The 25,967-nt window shown below is 48.8% G+C and overlaps 1 protein-coding gene across 2 annotated transcripts in view; it reads right to left on the bottom strand.

The window, feature by feature from the left end:
- The window catches only part of COL19A1 (collagen type XIX alpha 1 chain), a 424,680-nt gene that overhangs the window by 22,303 nt on the left and 376,410 nt on the right, over positions 1 to 25,967 (bottom strand). For both annotated transcript variants that reach the window (XM_090034633.1, XM_090034628.1), the window contains exons 46-48: positions 18,769 to 18,939; positions 16,394 to 16,460; positions 25 to 153 (exon numbers count right to left, since the gene is read on the bottom strand). In XM_090034633.1, the coding sequence (XP_089890759.1) occupies positions 25 to 153; positions 16,394 to 16,460; positions 18,769 to 18,939 (367 nt within the window). The remainder of the gene's footprint in view (positions 1 to 24; positions 154 to 16,393; positions 16,461 to 18,768; positions 18,940 to 25,967) is intronic.

Genomic DNA, 25,967 nt, shown 5'->3' with positions numbered 1-25,967 from the left:
TGAACAATTTATTGTTAACCTTACCTTGAGGCCCAGGCTCTCCTGGTGGTCCTGGTAGCCCATCCTTTCCTGGTGGACCTGGCTTTCCATGAGCTTGGGAAGCTAGCATTGCAGCTGGCAGTTTGAGCTGAGATAGAAACTGAGCCATCCTCTCTTCATTAAGAAAGGACACAGAAAAGAGAAAGTGTAAAAGATTTAGTAGAACCACATATATAAATGACCCAAAGCCCAGCCTCAGCTTCTGGACTCATTCAAAACATCTTACCAGAAATAATTTCATTTGATCCTTTAAAAAATGAACACCGTAATTTTTCAAAGTGCTCCTGTAAGTATAGAGCAACTTCAATTCCAACTGACTTCAATGGCGGGAGTGCTTATACCTTGTTCAACTGAACGTGTAATGAATAGGTGCTAAACCTACAATTTCTCTGCAGATTGTTTTTTATATTAACATCCTCCCACCATTCAAGTGACCTCTATCTCTTAGTCACAGAAATATGACTATAGAAGAGATAGTGTTTAATATACCTTTGTAACTCCAGTTAATTGCAAAAATAGGGTTTTACATGGGACTTAAAATTTCCATCCATTGTCCCTCTGCTCAGGGGTGAATTATTCCCTCTAGCTCACGTTCTATGGTCTGAAAGCTCCTTAAGGGTCTACAATTTTGGTTCTGGGCGTGCACAGAACAACCCTAGTCTGAGGGAATTATTGCCCAGTGCTTGTCTAAACTCAGCCAGGATTCAGACACTTCCTAAAGGCCTCCAGTCTGGTAGGTGTATTCAGGGTAAGGCTAACATATTGGCAAGGTGTTTTGTCTCATTAAAAGTATTTGTATTTGCATTCTTTTTAATAAACAGCTGGAGGAGGAGGAGAATGTGGTGCTGTTCATACTGTTGCCAGTGAGCCAACCTTGTATATAACAGACTAGAGGTTACAATTCTCACTCAGAAAGCAGACTGCCTTGGTTAAATGTCCTCCTCAGCCTGAGGGGACTGAACCCCACACTCTCATTTCTTAAAAGAATGCCCTAACCCAGGCTACAGGCTAGGTTGGATAGGGTCGTCCTCAACCCTGGATAGGGTCCTTGACCTGGTGAAGCATGTCTCTTGTCCAGGAAGCAGCACTAGACAAGATAGTGGAGGGAAAGAGGGAGAGAAAGCGAGGAAACGTGACTCTAGCATAAGGGTTAGAACATTAACCCTTAGGAGAGAGGGGGTGCATCTACATGTGCTAATAATGTAACACAATAAATTCTAAGGCATTTCAGGATGGAGCCAACTGCTCCTGGGCATGGCCATGGCATCTACATGTGAGCCCAGGACTGCAGCAATTTGAAGTTGGGGCAGAGCAGTCCTGGGCTAGCAGGAGGCTTGGGAGGTCAGCCCTGGGATCCAGGATCTGGTGGCAGAGAGGCTGACAGGAGCTGGGTTCTGGCCCTCAAGCTGGCTGGGCTGACTGGTCACAATTTGCTCCCAATTGTCACTGTCTACATGTTTGTTTTATTGCACTTAATGATTCCACCATAAAACAGTACTGTCCCGTACAGTAGTATCTTAAGGTGGAGCTAATTAGCTACAGTAAAGGACACGTGTAAATGGACCCAGGAAGACCTATTTTCTTGCCCCTACTCACAGAATCATTCTTTCTCTCTCTCTTTCTTTCTTAATGGCCACTGACAGGGGTGTTTGCTCAGAGCTCTGAAACCTTCTCCCTGGTTTGTGAGCCTTTCTCTTTCTCTTGTTTTGGTTTTCCTCCCCTAAACAGTTTGACCCCTTTCTCACTGTAGTCCCCCACTTTTCATTACCTTGCCCTGCCTTTTTCCCCTTTGCTAAGTCCTTTCTTCTGCAGTCATCCCCTCTCCCTCCCCTCTCCCTCCCTCCGGTTGTTTTTTGTTTCCCCCTCCCTCTCCCTGCAGCTACTCTGCTGTTTGTTTTCCCTTCCCTTCCCTTGCACATTGCTTACCGTTCTCCTCTCCCCTGGGGTTAGTACAGTGGTTTCTAGCTTCTTTGTTCCCTGCCTGCAGAGGGCTGCCCATTCCCCACCCTTTGGTTCCCTGCAGCATATAGGACATGTTTGCAACCTAGGAGTGCCCCCACAGCAGCAGCACACTTCTCCACTCCAATGGAGGGAGGGCATGAAGCCAGAGACCAAAGCTCCAGTCCAGAGGGGCTGAAACCCCAGCAGTTAACTGCTGGGAGCTGCCTTCAGCCGTTCTAGCAAAAAAAAAGCTGGCCACAGTGGAGCCTCTTGCAGCTGTGCCTGAGCGTGACTTATCCACCTCTAGTGTGGCACCCCCCTGGGTCGTGGGGAAGGCCCTTCCTCTCAGTCACTCCCTGTTTCATTTGAGTCAGCTAGCTCGGTGGCAGTGGATCCAGTCCCCTCTGCTTCTCCCCCTCTCAGGGGAGGATTTGTCCCCTCCTGCTGGGGAAGACAAGTCCCAGAAAAAAGGGGTCTTCTAAAAAGGCCTTGTTATCCCCTCAAGACCTCCCCACCACTTCAAGGGGAGATGAGGTTAGTGAGCAGGGCCCCCGTCCCCTCTGCCTGCCTCCTTGGCATCTCCCCCAGACCCTGTAGTACTCAGGGGTGACCTGGGGGTAGGGGAAGTGGTGGTGGAGTCCGGTGGCCCTCCCCACATCTCTCAGCTCTTTGAGGATGACAAGATTGATATGGATGTTAGACCCTCCGGGAGCCACAAGTGGCTCTGGGAGCAAGAGTGCCTGGCCCATGAGAGCACCCCACCCAAGAGACCAGGGACTGATGTCCCCCACTAGGCCATCTTGGAGGATCCATATCCCACAGGGCCTGATGCTGAGGATCTTGGTGAGGGGACAAGTGCCTGACGTGTACAGCTCTTCCTCCTCCGGGTCAGATTTTGATTCTGCCTCTGAGAAAAAGTTAACAGTAGTCTTGCCTGAGGAGGTGGTGTCCTCTGATTCAGCTAAGGTACCCCCCTCCATAGGGAGCGTCCCCACCCCAGAGGCGGAACTTATTCCTGCTTCCAAAGAACCTCCCTGCATTGCTTACTCAGTTGAAAGTCTTATTGAGTTTCTTGAACAGACAAAGCACCACCAGAGGGTTGCACAGCATATACATACATGGCTCCCAGAACCCGAGCAATTTGTGGTGTTTGCTAAGGCCGTTGAAGCAGCGCTGCACTCCACTGCAGTGATATAGTTTTTGCTTGAGCAAGCTTGCTGGCAATGTTGGGAACTTGTTGTGAGCAGTGCTGGCTGACAAGTTGTAGGCCTGTTTTTTTCCCTGTCCTGCATGTTTGCTCTTCTCTGCTGTTCCTCTCTGTTCCATTGGCTTTGCTTGTCCCCTTTTCTACACCCTTTACACATGGCTGCCAGAACCTTTGGTTCACTCAGTGCCAATGGCTGCAAAGACCCTGTGAAGCAGACAGCACTCTTTGATTTCCTGCACCAGAAAAAGCTGGATGTCACCTTTCTGCAAGAAACTCATACTGATGCAGCTAGTCAAGACAACTGGCATGCTTCCTGGAGGGGCCATATGTTGCTGATCCATGGCACCTCTCAATGCAGGAGTCGCAATCCTCTTATCACTGCAACTGACTCCTGACTTAGTGGTAACCCAAGAGGTCATCCCTGGCCACCTGCCTATTGCACATATCATGCTAGCACAACATAGCCTCCTCCTAATTAACATCTTTGTACCCACTGCCAGGTGAGAACAGGCAGATTTCTTCTGGCTGATTTTTTGAGGACTGTAGCTGATGGTGACAACCTTCTCCTCCTGGGTGGGGACTTTAATTGCACGGTTGATGAACGGTGTGCCCAGAAGGGGCCAGAACTCTATCTGTTCTCAGCTTGGCAGTTGCAGACAGCCTTGGAGGCAGGGGACCTTGTGGATGTCTGGTACCATTTTCACACTGACGCAAGGCAGTACACTTCGATAAAGGCAACCGCTGGTGGGATTGCTATGGCATGCCTTCACTGCTTGTATGTTGCCAAGCATTGCCTGCCAGTCCTACATGGCAGCTGCATTATTCCATCTGGACTCTCAGATCACAGTCTTATTTGCTGAAAGCTGGGTCTCCTTGGCAGAATACATTCCCAGGCACCCTACTGGTGTTTAACACCAGCTTGCTGCAAGATGCTCACTTCTGTGAATGCTTTGCCTATTTCTGGTGGACATGGGAGACTGCAAGAACCACCTTCTCCTCCTGGAAGCAATAGTGGTATGTGGGGAAGGCACACATCAGAGCTTTCTGCCAGCAATACACACAGCTGGCCCCAGTGTCCAGACGTTGGAGGAGGATGTAGCAAAGCTTGAGGTGGCCCTATGTCATGCTGGTGGAGACACAGGACTACTTGAGAGCCTTCAGCTTCAGAAGAAGCACCTGCAGGAACTGGTGAAGGGCGTAGCCCAAGGTGCGAGGATTCATGACTGCTGCCAAGAGCCCTGACCCAGTTCTTGTTCAACTTGGAAAAGTGACAGGCCCTGCAGAACATCTTTGACCATCTGAAGACTCCAGCCAGCTGGACACTCATGGATTTTGTTAAGATCTGCCATCATGCTGTAGCCTTCTATCAAGACCTGCTTGCAGAGGCCACCAAAGACACAGGACCTTGGCTGCATTAAGAACTGGTGGCCAGTATCCCTTCTGTGTGGCGACTACAAGATTTTGGCCAAAGCTTTAGCTAATTGATTGTGTACTGTCATAGCCTTAGTCATCTGTCCCGAACAGAGCTACTGTGTACTGGGCAGGACCTCCCAAGACAATCTGTTCCTGCTTACAGTACAGCTGTGTACCTTTTTGGACTGAACATCAGGTTTGTCTCCTTGGACCAGGAGAAGGCCTTTGATAGAGTTAACCACAACTACCTTTTTCAGACCCTAGAGGCCTTTGGTTTCAGACTGGTCCTCACCTCTGCCCTCCAGGTACTGTACTGAGACATCTCCAATCTTTTGAAAGTGAACGGCATGCTCTGTGCTCCATTCCCGGCTCACAAGGGCATCTGCCAGGGCTGCCCCTCTTTGGAATGCTGTACACTCTGGCCATTAAGCTCATGCTTCATGTGCTGCAACAGTGCCTGACCAGCCTCGTTCTTCCACTGACCTCTGGTTTGGTTGGCAGCTCGCTGGCTAGGCTGACAGTGTATGCAGACAATGTGACCATTCTCCTCAGCACTCAGGGTGATGTCCAGTCACTGGTGGACTGTCAGCATGCTTATGAATGTGCTTCCTCAGCTCATGTTAACTGGCCTAAGAGCAACACCCTACTCCTCAGTGCATGGACCAATCATCCCCCCCAGACCTGCCTGGGGGTCTTGCTTGGAAGCATGAGGGCCTTAAAGCTCTGGGAGTGTTCCTCAGCCCATCAGTCTTCCCATCCTGGAATTGTGAAGCCCTCAGTGAGGAGGTGGAGGTGCGCCTGCAGTGGTGGTGCTGGTGCTTGCCCAACCTCTTCTAACATGGGTGGGTCCTCATTGTGAACAATTTGGCAGCCACAACATTATGGCACCAGTGTGCCATGTTGGACCCTCCCGCTGGATTTACTCGAACAGCTTCCAAGACTGCTGGTGGACTTTTTCTGGGATGAACGCCATTGGCTCCCCCCAGCTGTTCTCTACCTGTCTATGGCTGAGGGAAGCCAGGGATTGGTTGACCTGGCAAGTAGAGTGGCTGCTTTCTGCCTGCAGGCTCTCCAGAGACTCCAGTGCAGGCTCTCCAGATACTCTTTTATTTTGAAGACCACCCTCCCTGGCAGCAGCTGGCCTGTGTGTTTATGTGCTGAGTAGAGAACCTCGGGTTTGACCAATAACTCTTTCTCCTGGATCCTGCCCTCCTGGACTGGGGGAACTTCCTGCCCTTCTACCACGGCCTGCCATGGTCCTGGCAGGCTGCCTTCTACCTCCAACCTTGGACCAGACATCTGCAATTTCCACAGTTGCTGTAGAAGCCACTTGTCTACAACCCAGCCCTGCAGCACAGGCTGTTGAGCCTCGGGTCTGATAGCCTCACTGACTCTCTTATCCAGTCACGTACAGTTCAGCTAGGCCACCTTCTCGATATGGCCCAGTCGGACTGGCTGTTAGCTGAGGCTCTGGTTGCCTGGTTAAGCATGCATCCAGTCCATTGCACCAGCCATCTCTTAGGGAATGTGCAGACCACCCTCCCAGTGGAGGCAGTGGCTGCCATCAAGGATTACCTCCAAGCGCGGTGGGACATCCCTGCCAGAGATGTCTCCAGAGAACCCTTTCCACCACTGCCCATTATCCTGGCTGTGGATAATGATCTGGGCTGTGGGCCTGGCACTTTCTTGACTCTTTCTGTGCCTCCTGACAGTGATGCTGGGATTTGTCTTGACGTGCTCCCCCAGAAAGCCCTGCATACATGGATGGCTTGTGTCTGCCACGCTTATGTCCTTGCCACTTGACCTGACACGACATGGAGGCAACACTTAGTGGCACTGGCATTTGCACCAGCATGCCCTGCACGGCACACACTTTATAAACTACCGATTGCCAAATGGACTGGCTACCTCCAGCGGTGGTTTTTGCATGGGATACTGGCCACCAGCACTCTTGTCCGCCACATGGACCCAACTGGATCAGCAGCCTGTCCCTTTTGCCGAGGGGAGGTAGAAGAGGTTTTATTCTATGCCTTCCTTGGATGCCCCCAGCTGTTGCTGCTCTTGGCATCTTGTTTGAGATACTAGGCTTAGACCTCTCGGAGACAAACTATTTGTTTTATTTCCCATACAGGGCAGCAGCAGGGGTGTCATCTGCCTGGCCAAATTTTTGCTTGGTCAGGCTAAGATGGCCATCCTCAAGAGCTGCAGGAACTGGCTAGCTGGGGCCAGCTCTAATGACACCCTAAGACTTTCAGTTCTTGGTTTGGGGATGCTTGACATTGGAATTTGAACATGAGGGCAGTACCCACCATCCAGGCACTTTGGACCATTCAGGGGTTGCTCTGGAGTGTTGAGGGCATCCATTTAGTCCTCACACTGTGATACTGTTTGCCTCTTCCCAGGGTACTGGCAGGTGTCTGAGCAGACTGTTGTTGGACTAGCTGTTTTTGTTTTTTTAGACTCTGAGGGCAGAGCCTGCAGGCCATAGCCCTAGGTTCTGTCTGTTATACCAGGTCCAGTGCGTGGGCAATGTTTTATTACTTTCTTTGGTTGTTACCCCCTTTTCTTCTTAATAAACCTTTATAAAAATTCTGTCTGTCTTTCCTTCTTTCATCCAGTCATTGGATAATTAACATTAAAAAAACCAAACATGAAAGCAGGGACTACAAACCAGGACTCCCCCATCTGAATGCTCTAACCAGGAGGCTAAAGAATTAGGCTCCTTTTTTCTTATTCTACTTCTGGTCTTGTGAATTTGGAATTCCTTTCTGCATGGTGCCACAGCTTCAAGAGAAAGGGAAAAGACCACATCCTTCCAGAATAGCTTATTGGCTGGTTCTTATGGCATACACCAGGAGGTAGCTCTGAATGTCCTTGGGCTGAGGTGGGAATGGAACCCATCTTTTCCAATTCTTGGCTGGTGCTTTAACTACCAGCCTTAAATACACAGATAAGTTGTTTATTAAGGAAAGAGCCCTGCTCAGTTCTTTGAAAGATTAGAGTAGTAGTGGGGTAGAGGGAAAGTAGTAGACATGCTGTAAGGTAGGGCTAGGATTCAGAGTGACCTAGGCAAATTGGATGACTGGGCCAAAAGGAATCTCATGAGGTTCAACAAGGAATACTGCAAACTCCTGCACTTAGGACAGACCAATCCCATGCACCAGTACAGGCTGGGGGCTGACTGGCTGGGCAGCAGCTCTGCAGAAAAGGAGCTGGGGGTTACAGTGGACAGTAAGCTGAATATGAGCCAGCAGTGTTCACTTGTTGCTAAGAAAGCTAACAGCATCCTGGGCTGCATTGGTATGTGTGTTGCCAGTAGGTCAAGGGAAATGATGTACCCCTCTAGAGATTCAGCACTGATGAGGCCATATCTGGGGTACTGAATTCAGTTTTGGGGCCCCCATGACAGAAACGATGTGAACAAATTGAAGAGACTCCAGGGGAGGGCAACAAAAATGGTGAGGGGATTGGGGGACATTACTTATAAGGAAAGACTGAGGGAACTGGGCTTATTTAGTCTAGAGAAGAGGAGACAGAAAGGGGATTTAATAGCAGCCTTCAACTACCTGAAAGGGGGCTCAAAAGAGGATGGAGCACAGATTTACGAGCACCCATGGTGCTCTGGTGTGGCACTCTGGCATGGTTCCCATCTTCAAAAAAGGGAGGAAGGAGGACCCAGGAAACTATAGGTCAGTTAGTCTTACCTCGATTCTGGGTAAGCTTTCTGAGAGAATTATTCTGGTGCATCTCCACGAGGGGCCAGCAGGGGAGGTTATGCTTAGGGGCAACCCAACACAGTTTCATTAGAGGCAGGTCCTGTCAGACCAACCTGGTGGCCTTCTACGACCAGGTCACAGAATCCTTAGATGCAGGGGTAGCAGTGGATGTAGTTTTTCTGGACTTTAGGAAGGCCTTCAACACTGTCTCTCACCCCATTCTCATTAAAAAACTAGAGGACTGTGGTGTCGACACCTGCACAGTCAAATGGGTCACTAACTGGCTGGATGGCCGCACCCAGAGAGTGCTGGTGGATGGGTCATTCTTGACCTGGAGGGTTGTGGGCAGGGGGGTCCCCTAGAGCTCGGTCCTCAGGCCCGCACTGTTCCACTTCTTCATCAGTGACTTGGACGAGGGGGTAAAAAGCACCCTGTTCAAATTTGTTGATTACACTAAGATGTGGGGGGATGTGGGCACGCTAGACGGGAGGAATAGGCTGCAATCAGACCTAGACAGGTTACAGGGGTAGGCGGATGACAATAGGATGGGATTTAACACTGACAAGTGCAAGGTGATGCACCTGGGGAGGAAGAACCAGCAGCACACCTACAGGCTGGGGAACTCCCTTCTCGTCAGTACAGAGGCAGAAAAGGATCTTGGAGTCATTATTGATGCCAAGATGAACATGGGCCGGCTGTGTGGGGACGCAGTAAGGAAGGCCAACCGCACCCTGTCATGCATCCACAGATGCATCTCAAGCAGGTCCAAGGAGGTGATCCTCCCCCCCATGCAACACTGGTCAGGCCGCAGCTGGAGTACTGCATCCAGTTCTGGGTGCTGTACTTCAAGAGGGATGTGGACAACATGGAGAGGGTCCAGAGAAGAGCCACCCGCATGATCAGGAGTCAGCAGGGCAGGGCCTACGAGGAGAGGCTCAGGGACCTGAACCTGTTCAGCCTCCACAATAGAAGGCTGAGAGGGGGGATCTAGTGGCCTGTTAAAAACTAGTCAGGGGGACCAGCAGGCATTGGGGGAGTCCCTGTTCCCCCAAGAACTACTAGGAGTGACTAGAAATAATGGTCACAAGCTGGCAGAAGGTAGATTCACACTAGACTTCAGGAGGTGCTACTTCACTGTCAGGGCGGCTAGGATCTGGAACCAACTTCCAAGTGAAGTGGTGCTAGCTCCTACCCTGGGGGTCTTTAAGAGGAAGCTAGACGAACACTTTGCTGGGGTCGTTTGAACCCAGTACTTTTTCCTGCCATGGCAGGGGGTCAGACTTGATGATCTGCTCAGGTCCCTTCTGACCCTACCAACTAAAGCTAACATATTTAACGATTTCTTTGCCTCCGTCTTCCTAAGTAGGGACCAGTTCAGCCACCTCCCTGCTGGGCCCCCCTCGGGCCCCGGGAGAGACACGCCTGGGCCAGGGGTTAGCGAGGAGTTAGTTAGGGTACTTCTGGAGAGGCTGGACGTGTTCAAGTCCGCTGGTCCGGACGATCTTCACCCTAGGGTTCTACAGGAACTGGCCGAGGTCATTGCGGGACCCCTGGCGCAGCTCTATGAGCACTCGTGGTGCTCTGGCGAGGTGCCGGAGGACTGGAAGAGGGCCAATGTGGTCCCTATCTTCAAAAAGGGAAAAAAAGAGGACCCAGGAAATTACAGGCCAGTTAGTCTTACCTCAATCCCCGGTAAGCTCTTTGAAAAAATTATCCTGGCGCACATCCAGGAGGGCCTTGCGGGGGAATGCATGCTCAGGGGCAACCAACATGGGTTCATCAGTGGCAGGTCTTGTCAGACCAACCTGGTGGCCTTTTACGATCAGGTCACCAAATCATTAGACGCAGGGGTTGCTGTGGATGTAGTCTTTCTGGACTTCCGGAAGGCTTTCGACACTGTCTCTCACCCTGTCCTCATCAAAAAGCTGGGAGACTGTGGTGTCGATGCCCACACGGTCAAATGGGTCGCCAACTGGTTGGAGGGCCGCACCCAGAGGGTGGTAGTGGATGGGTTCTTCTCGACCTGGAAGGACGTGGGCAGTGGGGTTCCGCAGGGCTCGGTCCTCGGGCCCGCACTGTTCAACATCTTCATCAGTGACTTGGATGACGGGGTAGAAAGCACCCTGTTCAAGTTTGCTGATGACACTAAGATGTGGGGGGATGTGGGTGCACTAGAAGGGTGCAATAGGCTACAAGCTGACCTTGACAGGTTGCAACGGTGGGCGGATGAGAATAGGATGGGGTTTAACACTGATAAGTGCAAGGTGTTGCACATGGGGAGGAAGAACCGGCACCACACTTACAGGTTGGGGAACTCCCCTCTTGCCAGCACGGAGACGGAAAAGGATCTTGGAGTCGTCATTGACTCCACGATGAACATGGGCCGGCAGTGTGGGGAGGCAGTCAAGAAGGCCAACCGTATCCTGTCATGCATCCACAGATGCATCTCGAGCAGGTCCAGGGAGGTGATCCTCCCCCTCTATGCGGCACTGGTCAGGCCGCAGCTGGAGTACTGCGTCCAGTTCTGGGCGCCACACTTCAAGAGGGACGTGGACGATATGGAAAGAGTTCAGAGGAGGGCCACTCGTATGATCAAGGGTCAGCAGGGCAGGCCTTATGAGGAGAGGCTACGGGACCTGAACCTGTTTAGCCTCCACAAGAGAAGGTTAAGGGGGGACCTTGTGGCCTGCTACAAACTGGTCAGGGGGGATCAGCAGGTATTGGGGGAGTCCCTGTTCCCCCGTGTGCTGCCAGGAGTGACCAGGAATAACGGTCACAAGCTGGCGGAGGGTAAGTTTAGATTAGATATTAGGAGGCGCTACTTCACAGTCAGGGTGGCTAGGGCCTGGAACCAGCTTCCAGGGGAAGTGGTGCAGGCTCCTAGCCTGGGGATTTTTAAAAGGAAGTTAGATGAGCACCTTGCCGGGGTCATCTGACCCCGGTGCTCTTTCCTGCCAAGGCAGGGGGTCGGACTAGATGATCTACCTAGGACCCTTCCGACTCTAGCTACTATGAAACTATGAAACTATGAAACTATGTTCTCAGTGGTGGAAGATGACAGAACAAGGAGCAATGGTCTCAAGTTGCAGCAAGGGAAGTTTAGGTTAGATATTAGGAAGAATTTCCTCACTAGGAGGGTAGTTAAACACTGGAACAGTTTACCCAGAGTGTTGGTGGATGCTCCATCCTTGGAGGTCTTCAAGACCTGGCTAGATAACGCTTTGGCTGGGATCATCTATTTGGGGACGGTTCTGGTTTGAGCAGGGGATTGGACCAGATGACCTCCTGAGGTCCCCTCCAGCCCTAACTTTTTATGACTTTATGATTAGAGAGCTTCAGGAGAGGATTCGAGGCTCCAGGATCTCAAATACATGAGGGAAGCATCTCCTTGTAGCCTTGACTGAGTTGCCTAATTCTGAGCAGGCTGACATACCTCTCTGCTCAACATTTCCTATTGGCTGGCTCTGAGAGACTCCCTGCTCCCTGAAAGATTACAACTCAGAGTACTGACCCAAAGATATTACTGAACTTATACATTTCATCTTCACACACAACAACTTCACTTTCAATAACCAACACTTCCTCTAGACCATGGGCACAGCTATGGGCATGAAAATGGCCCCACACTATGGCAACATTTTTATGAGGTAGAAAAATTCCTCAAGGACTGTACCATGAAAACCTTGCTATACTTAAGATATACTGATCTCATAATTTAGAGTGAAAATATGCAATCTCCAACTGATTTCCATCAGAAATTCAACAAGCATCACCCCTCCATCACACTATCTCTTCAATACTCCAGCGCCAACATTTCCTTTTCAGACATGATGATCCCTATCCAGAATGGTAAAATAGAGACCACCATATACAAGAAGCCCCTGGACCAACATACAAGAGCCACCCAGATACCACATGAAGAATTACTGCAGTACAGAAGAAAACCCCCCATGAATCCACTAGTAATGACATATCATCCCTCCCTGGAACCTATATGGAAAATCTTCAACAATTGCAACCCATACTAGAAAAAGACCCAACTCTTAAAGATCTTCCCAGAATCACCTATCTTATCTTTTAAACAAGCACTGAACTCCACCAACCTCATCAACAGAAGCAAACTTGCTACAGACCAAAACACACCGAATGGTCATGCCATGCCAAGTAATGTAAAACCTGCCAACACATCACCACCCCCACAATAACGCCCCCCACAACAGAACCATTAATATTCCTGGATCATACACTGGCACCTCCAGAAATGTAATATATGTCATCCAGTGCACCAAATGCCCTCATGGAAAACCACACAACAACTGTGTACCAGAATGAACACACACTGAAACTCTATCAAAGAGAGGAATATCAAATTATCTGTGGGGCCACATTTCTCATAAGAAAACCATTTTCTCTCCAATCTCTCATTTCTAATCCTCAAAGGGAATTTACAAATCACTTTTCACACACAAGCCTACAAACTTCACTTCATCAATCTACTGGATACAAAAAAATCATGGGCTAAATATAGACATTGGATGTATGACACATTATAACTTGTCAATTATCTGACTCCCCAGGTAACCTTAATTTACTTTTTACCAGTTACATTTATTCCCCTTCCCTGCCCCCACCCCCCACTTGTCTCTCACCCATTGATTACCTCAATTTACATTTGTACTGACTGGCTTCCTCGCATATATACTGGCCTCTGGCTGCTTTACTATTCCATCCAGGGAGAGCACAAACCAACTGCAGACACTTCCTCAGCCTGACAAAGGGTATCTATACCTGAAAGCTTGCAAAGAAGAATTTTTCCAACTCTTTGAGTTGGTTTAATAAAAGATATTGGATTGACTCAAAAAACCTTGTCTCTCAAACCATCATCCACGCTTGCATCAAACCTATTGAAAAAGGCAGTGGGGGGAGCGGGGAGTGGTAGAGCATCTAAAACAATTTAATACAGACTTGCAGACCATCAGTGATCTGTGAGAGATATTTAGGGAAAGACTGACATAAGTTTAACCTGCAAAGTGATTCTTTTGCTGCATCTCCACATGGGCTAGGCATAGCTTTTCTGGTATCTCCCTTCACAATGGTCAGATCATTGTACAATTGCTGGCATAGCTGTCAGTTAGAGGGGATGATTTTTTTCTTATTCCAAATCAGCAGAGTCACATGGGAAAATCTTTGTATTGTAGGCCTGCATAAGTGAAATAACTGAATATCCCACATAACTGAAAGCCACCTTTTCTTGTATTTATTTGTTATGTCCAAAACAGCTGGGTATCCTCATGGTGGTTGTTTTAATACGTTTCACTGTATTCAGTTGCATTGTAATTTTCCTACTTATGTGTGGGAAGCACAGGCTGAATTCTGAAAGCAGCCATTTTTTAGGTAATTTAACTGTTAAACAAGGTCTTTAGAATACAGTAAATGTCTTAAACGCTAAATAACTTTCATTAAAAATCTTGTGGAAAAAAATAATTCAGTGCCCCTACTCAAGCAGCATACTCTGAACAACTCTGAAGAACTGAGCACATATGAGAGAGATTTTTATAGTGTTTTCTGTCATTTAGAAACTGCTGCATAAGTGCCTGGCTTTTGACAGAGAGAAAAAAAGAACAAGGCTGAGGAGTACCATTTAAATTAAGTACAGAACACAACATAGGAATCATAAGAGGCAATGACTAGCAGAGGTGCATGCTGAGGAAAATATTAATATATAAAAAGGAGAACAGAAGGGGGAATAATTTCTACAGAGTAGACAGGCCACATGGTAGAATAGCGTATCCCTTCTGGCTCCATATTCCCTCCTTTGTTTGCCCAGAGGCCGACAGGGCTCCCAGATGCAGGTGAGACCTTGTTACACTTGCAAATTATAGCTCAATGCAAACAGCTATACAATTTGTACACATTTTCAAGGTCTAACTTTATAGCTTGTTGGAGCTTTGTATCATGTGGTAGACAATTTGCACATGTACCTGGTCTTAAGATAATTGTGCAATTAACCAGTTAATTGTGTATTACATGTAACATGTAAAGGGGGTCTATATAGCATTTCTCCTGTATTCTACTAGATAACTTGTTTTATTCCTAAGGTTATTTTAAAAATAAATACTTTATAGCAGTGTTTCTCCCTTTGACTCTGTTATGTTCTAAAGCACTTCACTGTGGATCTGTTTAGCCTTCTCAATTACTATGTCAGGCAGCACCAGACTTGGACAAGCCAGGATGTTCTGCAAGCACAGCCTCCCAGACTGGAAGTATCCTTAACAGTGCTGTTTATATACCTACTGGCTCTATCTTTCAGCAGTGACAAGAGGGTGCTCCCTGAGTGGTACTCAGCTATGATAGTGAATAGCAACATGGAAAAAAACTGAATGCACGTTTGGCCAAGCCTTCTTCTCAGAGTCATCCTAAAACTATTCCATACTAACATATCTGACATGGTTCTTCAGCACCTATGTTCCTTCCAACCTTTGTCAGTAAGCTTGAAATACAAAGCTCACTCATGCTATTGTGATGCTTCTAGTTTGGTTAGAAACCAGCAATGAGGAAGTTGGAAAATTCAAAATACTGTGAACATCAAACCAATTCCAATTTTGCAACTGATTGCATGTTGGGTTAATTATTGGGGTACAGAATAGTTTTATTTTTAACCAAACTGATTAACCTATCCTTCATAAAGCAACAATTACTAGCTACCTAAACAAAGGTTTATAATAAATGTGGAATCAATGGACCACATCCAGATGAGCAGGGAGATGCAATTGCAGAAGCACAAATAGTAGTGGCACAAATTTGTGCTGCAGTGCATGCCCATGCTTTGTTGCAGGACACATTGTCCTGCTGTGGGCAAACTGCTGTTGTCCAGCTCCTCCTGGCTCCTGACATGCTGGAGCAGCCAGGACACAAATGGAGCACAGAGATGTTTTAGCCAGCAGCCAAGGCATCTCAATGGAGGACCTGGCCTAGGTTTGTTCCAGTGCACACTATTGTAGTGTTGCCATGCTTCTTTTTTCCTGGTGTTTTTATTTGCTACTGGGAAATCTGGGTAGCAAATTTTGCCCCAGTGCTGGGCATAGTTTAACATTCCATGCATCCGGTTGGTAATGCCACAAACTGCACAGCCCGGCTGGTTTGGATGCGGCCATGGAGTTTTTCCTTAACAGTCTTTATAAAAAAGTAAAAAACATATAATTAGAAAAAAAAGAAACCTCCTGTTATAATGTAAATGGAATTATATAACTCTCAGATAATAAGGGGGAAAAGTACAAGTGCAAAGAAATTGGGAAAAGAGAAAATATCAGAATGCAAGAATTTGGGAACACAGAACACAATTTGCCAACTACTGCATAGAAGAATAATTTAAGTATAACATTGTGAACACCATATATCTTCATTTTGAAACCACTCATGACTACTAACCACCTTCCTTTAACAGTCATCATTTAACCATTCAACACACGGGAAAATAATTACATTTAATAAATGCTGCCCTAATTTTGAAGCTACTTTTGATTTAAAGCTAGAAGGGTAGCTAATATAATTTACACAGAAACTGTGATTTCCATGTCGATTTCTGTGTATATGTTTTCTCTCAAATAAAAATACAGTACTTGAGAAAGCTCTGAACTTGTTAGAAACAAAAACACATAGTCCTGAAAGCTGTCCAGTTGGTGTCTAAGGACAATAGGAACTTTATATTTTCAGTATCAGGGCTTTTATATACTGAGTTTATTATTTATCAGCATTCATATATTATTTAACATTCTTTTAATTTTTACTCTTAGGGTTATCATTTGGAACAAACCTTTGTTTTTAATAGTTTGTAATACATGAGAAAATATTCTGATTAACAGATTTCTGAACTGATAATAACAATTATTTGTTATAATAGGATTATATTAGATAGACTTTGACTTATATTAGCTTTAACTATATAACAAGTTAGTCAATTAAGCACAATGGGATTTCTTGCCTGAGTGGATAGAAAGGATATGCAAAGGTTATAGAGAAGTTAACATTCAGAACAACACATAATATTTACATTTAGTTGTGCATTTTATTACCTTACCTTCAAAAACTCTAAGAACCTCTTGTTTGATATATTTTTTTATTTCTTCAAATGAAACTGCATTAGCCTGGTAGAGAAACAAAGAAACATAATTTATCTAAAATTAAGCAGGGAAAGCAGTCCAAGAGTACATCTACGATGCTAGCAAACAGATACTGTTACTGACACTGAATATATAAAACAATTATACAAAGCTTTCACTGAAATACTGAAAAGAAGCTGATGTGCTCAATTAATGGTAAAGGCTATTTTATTGCAAGTACAGATCATATTGCTAATATAATGAGACATAAGAAGAAATATTTTAGCTATAAAGTCAAATCAGAGTACTTTATGTATACTTATGTATTTATTTGATTTATATGCTGCTCTTTCCAACAAAGGCTGAGAGTGGCTGACAATAAGAGAACAGGATTGTGACAAGAGAACAAAACAAAAGAAAACTACAAAACAATTCTGAAGGGAGCTAAAATATCCATATAAAACAGAGCTCTGCCAAACAATATCTCTAAGTTTATACATGTTTAGAACAAGTTTGTCCCTATCAGTTTGTGACAGCCTTATTCAACATCTCAGCTTTTGATGTTGAGCTGTTGAATAAGGCTTCCATTTCTCTCTCATGCTTTCTGTGTCATTTGTGAAAGCTATTTCTTGTTATGTTCTATAGCATAGCATCTAGCACCATAAACCCCTCTCATTGTGTTAGAGACTAATGACTTTCATACAGTTAGGCTCCGGAGTGGTGAGAGACGCGCGGGTGAAGCCCGCTGTGCCCCCGCTCCCCCGAAGCCCCCCAGACACCCCCTCAGCAGCCGCAGAGCCCCCTGCCGACCCCCCAGCACAGCCGGAGGTAAGTGGGCTCGTGGTGGGAAGGGGTTAACTCCTCACTCCCTGGGACGAGGCGGCTGCCTGGTGCCGGGCCGGGTCAAGCCCCTGCCCAGGTCCCTACTTGGCCCAGCCCCCCAGGGAGCCATGTGACCGGAGCCGCGCGAACAGGCTGCGTAAACAGGCGCTCGAGTTAGCGTGGAGTTCACGCACGAGAGGGCATGGGAGGGCACGAGACCCTGCCTGCAACCCCCCCAGCCATAGCCAGCCCCAGCCGTAGCCAGCCTACCAGAGGCATGACACGGACGGGCACGCGCTGCACCCCGAGGGCCCCCTCGGGCTCTGTGGACCCTCCATTGGGCACTTCAGAGACGGCCGCCTAGACGGAGCCCATGGTTCCGGGCTCCACGCAGACAGAGCCCCTGGCTCTTGGCTGCGGGGGCTGCCTGTCCCTTTTTCAGGCTCTGGGGCCTGGGAGCATGGCCACCTCCCCTTGCGGGGTCTTCTCCCTACTGGGGTCTCTGGCGCGCCAGCTGGAGGAGCTCCAGGCCACAGTCCAGAGCCTGCGTGCCATCAGGGACTGCGAGCAGGAGATAGACTCCTACTGCCAGGCCCTTCTCCCCCGGGAGCCGCAGGGGAGAGCTCCGTCTCCCTCCACGACTAAGGAGGACTCTGGGACCTCCCGCTCTGCCCAGTGAGGGGCATGGACCAAGATGGTCAAGGGCCCTAAGGCCCACCGCACCAAGGCCCCCCCCCTCGCTGGAGCTCAGCAACAGGTTCGCACCTCTTGCAGCCCCAGCAGAGCCTGCTCAGTTGCCGGCTCCCGCAGGCAACCCAGGTTCAACCACAGCTACTGCCCCCGCTCTCCAGCAGAGGTGGTTCAAGCACCTACATTGAACACCTTCAAGAGTAAATTGGATGCTTATCTTGCTGGGATCCTATGACCCCAGCTGACTTCCTGTCCTTTGGGCAGGGAGCTGGACTCGATGATCTCCCGAGGTCCCTTCCAGCCCTAATGTCTATGAAATCTATGAAACACATAATAAGTAACAGCAATAAGAATAATACTGACAGTGATGGGATGATTATCTGATTGAAGGTGTCTGACAGTTTAGTAAGATTTATGGCATAAGTATGCATGGAAAGAAATGAAGGTAGTGAATGGAAAAATGTAGTGTCAGGAAGCATTTTAGTGTACTTTTTAGTTCTTCTGTTTATGAAACTTTATTCATAAAATTAAGCAGATTGAGGAATCGGCTCTTCAAGTTATAGCAAGTGATTATTTAATTGAAATTAATCTAAATTTAGTCTAACACAAGTAACCAAAGTCTACATATAATATGGAAAGAAGGAGTCTATATCCAATGAGTCAAACACTTTTCTGTTTTTTTTTTCCTTTTTGACAACCAAGCATTTAAACAATTCGAAGCACCTTAAGTATTTGTGAACCTTTGTCTGGGTATCTACAGTTTAATTTCCACTACTCAGTACATGCTGTATTTGTATCTAGTGGCTTCACCAGCAACCAGTCAGAGGTCTTATTTTCTTACCGGAAGGCCTGGAAGACCTGGTGAACCAGGAGGGCCTTGATAACCTGGTGATCCTGGGTAGCCTCTGTCTCCTGGTGGTCCAGTAGGTCCTGCAATCCCCTTTTCTCCTGTAGGTCCAGGTTTTCCTCTTTCACCTTGTGGACCTCGGTCCCCTGGAATACCTTGATCTCCCTTTTCAAAATAAGAGGCATGGAAAAAACAGCTTTATATTTATATAAATATAAATAAATATTACTAATTATAGTTTCTAATCAACCTTTAGAAGCTAGTGAAACTCAATCAAAAATTCTGAGGAGAAACTTCTTTCCCAAGCAGCACTGACAGTTTATTAGTAAAGGGAAAATGCAGGAAAAATAATTTTAGGAGCTTATTTTTTCTTCTTAAACAAAAGGAGACAGTATTCCTTCTTTCATATTTTTAAAGTTTATAATCAATGACAAAGAACATATTCATAGACTTCAGAAAGGTGAAACTCAGGTGTTATTAGATTTCAGCTCTAAGATAAGGAAATAAAATTAAAATTTCCTGGAGTATCACATTTTCTTTCTACCTACTGAATTTCTATAGTCCCCACTGACATGGTATTTGAGCATCCCAGAATATCAATTAAACCTGACAACATCACCATTAGGTAAGGGACTGTTTATAGATGTTAAAATGGCTACAGTTCAGGTCCACATAAGGACTTAGGCACTTAAAACCGTAAAGTCCCTAAGTTCCTATCTCATGGGGACTTCTCTTTTTAAGCTGCTCATAACACAGCAGTATCAGTTCCTCCAGTCCAACAGGAGGCCCTGGCAACTCTGGAGGAGAAGAAAGGAGAGGAGGTAACCAGACAGAAGGCAACTCCACGCTCTCCATGATCCAAGCAGGCCAAAGGAGCTAAGCAGGCCAGGAGGAAAAAGCATCGAGTGATCGTCATAGGTGATTCCATCCTGAGAGGTACAGACAGTCCCATCTGTCACCAGGACCCCTCGACACATGAGGTCTACTGCCTACCTGGAGCAAAGATTCAGGACATGAAGGGGATGATCCAGGCTGTGATCCAGCCCACCGATTACTACCCCATGATCCTTATCCATGTGGGTACTAAAGATGCAGCCAGGAGAAGCCCTGATCACCTGATGGCGGACTACCACACTCTGGGGTGTGTGCTAAAGGAGATAAGCGCACAGGTGGTTTTCTCTTCTATCCTACCAGTGAGTGGGCGTGGAAGGTGGCATGCAATGTGCATCGCGGAGACCAACTGGTGGCTTTGGGAATGATGTCTCAAGGCAGGCTTTGGCTTCCTTGACAATGATCAGCACATCATGACACGAGACATGCTTGGATGGGATGGGCTCCACCTTCCCCCTAAAGGTAAGTGTGTGTTTTCTTCCAGGTTGGCGGATCTTCTCCAGCGGGCTTTGAACTAGGCTCATTGGGGGAATGGGAAGACAAGGGCGGAGGAAGCATTGGACTGCCAAACCAAGCAACACCCACAAGTACAGCCCAGCTTAGGCCGACAAGTGGAACATATACACAGGTAAGCGACAGGGGCCAGGGTAATGCTGAAAGTAGGGGGTCAGTGCACACATCCACAGAAGGACTCAAATGCCTCTTCACAAATGCTCGTAGTATGGGAAACAAGCAAGAGGAACTTACCCTCCTGCTAGCTGACACCAACCCAGACATAGTGGGGATCACTGAAACATGGTGGGACCCAACACATGACTGGGTGGTGAATATCAAGGGCTATAGGCTGTACAGGAGGGATAGGAGAAGGAGGACAGGTGGGGATGTGGTGTTCTACATCAAGGAGAAATACACATCCTCAACAAGTAGCACTGGGTCAGAGGAGGGGCACACTGAAGTGCTCTGGGTTAGAATACATGGCAGTTGAGGGGAAAGGGACTTAATGGTGGGGGTATACTACAGGCCACCCAACCAAGGGGAGGAGCTAGACTAGGAATTCTTAAGTCAGCTCATGGAGGTAGTTAGGTCAAAGGACGTGGTCATCATGGGGGACCTGAACTTTCCAGACATCTGCTGGGAAGAGCAGTCAGCCAGGTCTGACTGTTCACGTAAATTCCTAGGCAGAATGCAGGACCTCCATCTAACCCAGGAGGTGCACAGCCCCACCAGGGGGGACACCTTGTTGGATCTGGTGCTGGCCACCGATGATGACCTGGTGAGGGGGCTGCGGGTGCTCGACCACCTGGGTGACAGCGATCATCGCCTGCTGGAATTCACAATCCAGCGCAAGGTGGCAAAGGCCTGCAGCAAGGCAGCAGCCCTAGATTTCAGGAGGACGGACTTCAATGAGCTAAGAAGAATAGTCGGGGAACACTGAGGTCCCAGACGGGGGGCAGCCAGGTGTCCAGTAGTGGTCGCTGTTTAAAGAGATGATCCTCCAAGCCCAAAGGGAAGTAATCCCAACACGGATCAAAGGGAGCAGGAGGGCGCAAGAGCCCCCATAGCTCACCAAAAGCATCTAGGAATATCTCCTAGCTAAAAGGGAGGCGCACACCCAATGGAACGGAGGGGCCATCACCAGGGAGGATTATACTGAGGTTGCTCAGGGATGCAGTGGGGTAGTCAGGAAGGCCAAGGCGGAGATGGAACTGGGATTGGCTTCCTGGATCAAGGACAACAAGAAGTCCTTTTTTAAATAGGCCCTTCTCCCCCGGGAGCCACAGGGTAAAGCACCGTCTCCCTCCAGGACTAAGGAAGACTCTGGGACCTCCCACTCTGCCCAGTGAGGGGCATGGACCAAGCTGGTCAAGGGCCCTAAGGCCCACCGCACCAAGGCCCCTCCCTCGCCGGAGCTTAGCAACAGGTTTGCACCTCTTGCAGCCCCAGCAGAGCCTGCTCAGTTGCCAGCTCCCGCAGGCAACCCAGGCTCAATAACAGCTACTGCCCCCGCTCTCCCCAAGACAAAAAGAAAGGTGTTTGTTGTGGGAGAGTCCATCCTGCGGGGGAATGAGGGGGCAATCTGCTGCCCCGACCCCTTAGCTCGGGAAGTCTGCTGCTTCCCGGGGGCCCGCATCTGAGACATTGTGGAGAGGATCCCAGAGCTCTTCCGGCCCACAGACCACTATCCCATGCTCCTTATGCACGTGGGCACCAATGACACAGCTTGGAGCACCCCCAGCCAAGTCATGAGGTGCTACAGGGATTTCGGAGCAGGGCTTAGGGGTCTGGGAGCTCAGGTGGTGTTTTCGTCGATCCTCCCAGTCTCGGGCTATGGGCTGAGGAGGGAGGGGAGGATCCACGCAGTGAACCAAAGACTGTGGAGCTAGTGTCATCGGGAAGGCTTTGGCTTCCATGACCACAGCCCGCTCTTTGGTGAGAGAGGCAGTGAGCTGCTGGGAAGAGATGGCCTCCACCTCTCCCCTCTGGGGAGGAGGCTCTTCTCAGCCAGGCTGGCAGACCTGCTCCACCGGGCTTTAAACTAAGCCTGCTGGGGGATGGGGGAACTACTGCCACTGCTGGCCCGCTGAGCAACCCTTGCAAAGCCAGCAGACCAAGGCACTTAAGGGAGTCCACCCCTGCCCCAGCCCTGGCACAATCTGTGGGCAAGGCAAGAGCCCCCAAGGGCACACTTGCCTGCCTGTACACTAATGCCAGAAGCCTGGGCAACAAGCAGGAAGAGCTCATCCTCCTGCTCAGTGCAAAGAATTATGACGGCCTTTGGATAATGGAGACCTGGTGGGACTCCACCCATGACTGGATCACGGGTATAGAGGGCTATACCCTGTACAGGAGGGATCGTGTTGACAAAAGAGGCGGGGGTGTAGCTCTCTATGTCCCTGCAAGCTGATGTTGGCGACCGGCATGGACAGCTAGAGACCCTCCGGGTAAAAATTCATGGGGAATACAGCACAGGGGACACAACAGTGGGAATCTACTACAGACCTCCCACTCAAAGTCCTGAGCTTGACCAGGAGTTCTCCCGGGAACTGACTGAGGCCGCTTGCTCCAGGACCTTGGTTGTCATGGGTGACTTCAATTACCCGGACATCTTGTGGGAAGATCACTCAGCAAAATCCGAGTGGTCGCAAGGCTTTCTCTCGTGCGTGGATGACCTCTACCTGACTCAAGAAGTCTATGGGCCAACGAGAGGCAAAGCGCTGCTCAACCTGGTACTGGCTATGGGGGACGACCTAATCGGCGACCTAGTGATCGATGGGAAGCTGGGTGACAGCAACCATGAGCTGATCACCTTCACCATCCGCCATAAAGCTGGCAAGTCAGTCAGCAACACAGAAGTCCTTGACTTCAGAAAAGCCAACTTTGACAAGCTCAAGAGGCTTGTTGGTCAGGCCCTCAGGGAGCATGACCCCAGGGAGATGGGAGTTCAAGAAGAGTGGTTGCTTCTCAAGGAAGCGATCCTCAGTGCACAAGCTAAATCTATTCCAACACGGAGGAAAGGCAGCAGGAAGGCACAGCAGCCCCCCTGGCTCTCCAGAGACCTAGCGGACCTCCTGCAGCTAAAAAGGAAAGCCTACAAAGGATGGAGGATGGGATTCACCTCCAAGGAGGATTATTCTGCGCTGGTCCGGTCCTGCAGGGACCAAACCAGGAAAGCCAAGGCTGCAACTGAACTCCAACTAGCTTCAAGCATCAAGGACAACAAAAAGTCCTTTTTCCGATATGTGGGGAGCCGGAGGAAAAGCAAGGGCAACACTGGACCCCTGCTAAACCAGATGGGGCAACCGACAACTGACGCCCAGGAAAAAGCCAACCTATTAAATAGGTACTTTGCGTCAGTCTTTCATCAGTCCCATGGGACGCCCATGTCTGCTATGGGACGGAGAGATCCAGGTGATGGGGATCCCCTACCCTCCATAAATGCTGACCTCGTGAAGGAACACCTTGAGAAGATGGATACCTTCAAGTCAGCCGGCCCTGACAATCTGCACCCCAGAGTACTCAGGGAGCTGGTGAGCGTCATAGCCCAGCCCCTGGCACAGATCTTTGAAAACTCCTGGCGCTCTGGTGTAGTGCCCGAAGACTGGAAGAAGGACAATGTGGTGCCGATCTTCAAGAAAGGGAGGAGAGTGAATCCGGCTAACCAGAGGCCCATTAGCCTGACTTCTATCCTGGGGAAGATCTTAGAAAATTTTATTAAGGAGGCCATCCTTGATGGACTGGCCCAGGCTAACATCCTAAGGGATAGCCAGCATGGGTTTGTTGCGGGTAGGTCTTGTTTGCCCAATCTCATTTCCTTCTACGACCAGGTGACCTATCACCTAGACGAGGGAGAAGAGATTGATGTCATATATCTTGATGTCAAAAAAGCTTTTGATCTGGTATCCCATGATCAGCTCCTGGCCAAACTGGCCAGTTGTGGCCTTGGCTCCACCATGATCCGCTGGCTGGGAAACTGGCTCCGTGGTCGGACCCAGAGGGTTGTAATCGATGGCAGTCACTCATCGTGGTGCCTTGTGACCAGTGGGGTCCCTCAAGGCTCTGTCCTGGGACCCATACTGTTCAACATCTTTGTTAATGATGTGGACATTGGAGTCAGGAGTGGACTGGCCAAGTTTGCCTATGACACCAAACTTTGGGGCAAAGCATCCATGCCAGAAGATAGGCAGGTGATCCATGCTGACCTGGACAAGCTCAGCAAATGGGCAGACGAGAACCTGATGGTGTTTAACACTGAAAGATGCAAGGTTCTCCACCTTGGGAGGAAAAACCTGCAGCATCCTTATAGGCTCAGCAGTGCTACGTTGGATAGCACTAGAAAAGAAAGAGACTTGGGGGTCATCATTGACCACAAGATGAACATGAGCCTGCAGTGCGATGCTGCGGCTTTTAAAGCGACCAAAACGCTGGGTTGCATCTATAGATGCTTCTCAAGCAAATCCCGGGACGTCATTCTCCCCTTGTACTTGGCCTTGGTGAGGCCGCAGCTGGAGTACTGCATCCAGTTTTGGGCTCCACAATTCAAAAAGGATGTGGAGAAGCTTGAGAGAGTCCAGAGGAGAGCCACGCGTATGATCAGTGGTCAGGAAAACAGATCTTACGATGACAGGCTGAGAGCCATGGGACTCTTTAGCCTGGAAAAGCGTAGGCTCAGGGGTGATCTGATGGCCACCTGTAAGTTTCTCAGGGGTGACTACCAGGATCTGGGGGAACATTTGTTCACCAGAGCGCCCCAAGGGATGACGAGGTCGAACGGTCACAAACTCCTGCAAGACCGTTTCAGGATGTACATAAGGAAGAATTTCTTTACTGTCTAAGCCCCCAAGGTCTGGAACAGTCTGCCAGCAGAGGTGGTTCAAGCACCTACACTGAACACCTTCAAGAGTAAATTGGATGCTTATCTTGCTGGGATCCTATGACCCTAGCTGACTTCCTGCCCTTTGGGCAGGGGGCTGGACTCAATGATCTCCCGAGGTCCCTTCCAGCCCTGATTTCTATGAAATCTATGAAATACATAGGGGGCAAAAAGAAGGTTCCGGGTAATGTGGGGCCCCTGCAGAACATGCTAGGAAATTTGGTCGTTACACCAGATGACAAAGCTAACATATTTAATGATTTCTTTGCCTCCATTTTCCTGAGCAGGGACCAGAACAGTCTCCCCACCCTGGGTCCCTCTTAAACCCCAGGGAAGGCATGCCTAGGCCAAGGGTTAGTGAGGAAGTAGTTAGGAAACTTCTGGAGGGACTGGATGTATTCAAATCAACTGGTCCGGACGGTCTCAACCCTAGAATACTGAAGGAATTGGCTGAGGTCATTGTTCTGGCACGGCTTTCCAAGCACATGTGGTGCTCTTGTGTGGTGCCAGAGGACTGAAAGAGGGCCAATGTGGTTCCCATCTTCAAAAAGGGGAGGAAGGAGGACCTGGGAAACTATAGGCCAGGTAGTCTTACCTCAATCCTTGGCAAGCTTTTTGAGAAAATTATTCTGGCGCATATCCACAAGGGGCCAGCAGGGGAGATTATGCTTAGGGGCAAGCAACACCGGGTCATTAGCAGCAGGTCCTGTCAGACCAACCTGGTGGCCTTCTATGACCAGATCACCAAATCCTTAGATAGAGGGGTAGCAGTGGACATAGACTTCCTGGACTTTCGGAAGGCCTTCGACACTGTCTCTCACCCCGTTCTCATTAAGAAACTGGGGGACTGTGGTGTTGACACCCACATAGTCAAATGGGTCGCCAAGTGGCTGGAGGGCCACACCCAGAGAGTGGTGGTGGACGGGTCATT

Source organism: Crocodylus siamensis, chromosome 1 (genome assembly GCF_052110815.1).
Source record: "Crocodylus siamensis isolate JL-2025a chromosome 1, ASM5211081v1, whole genome shotgun sequence".
Classification (NCBI taxonomy): domain Eukaryota; kingdom Metazoa; phylum Chordata; order Crocodylia; family Crocodylidae; genus Crocodylus; species Crocodylus siamensis.
Note: the sequence above shows the minus strand (reverse complement) of the source record. Positions and strands in the feature narration are given on the sequence as shown.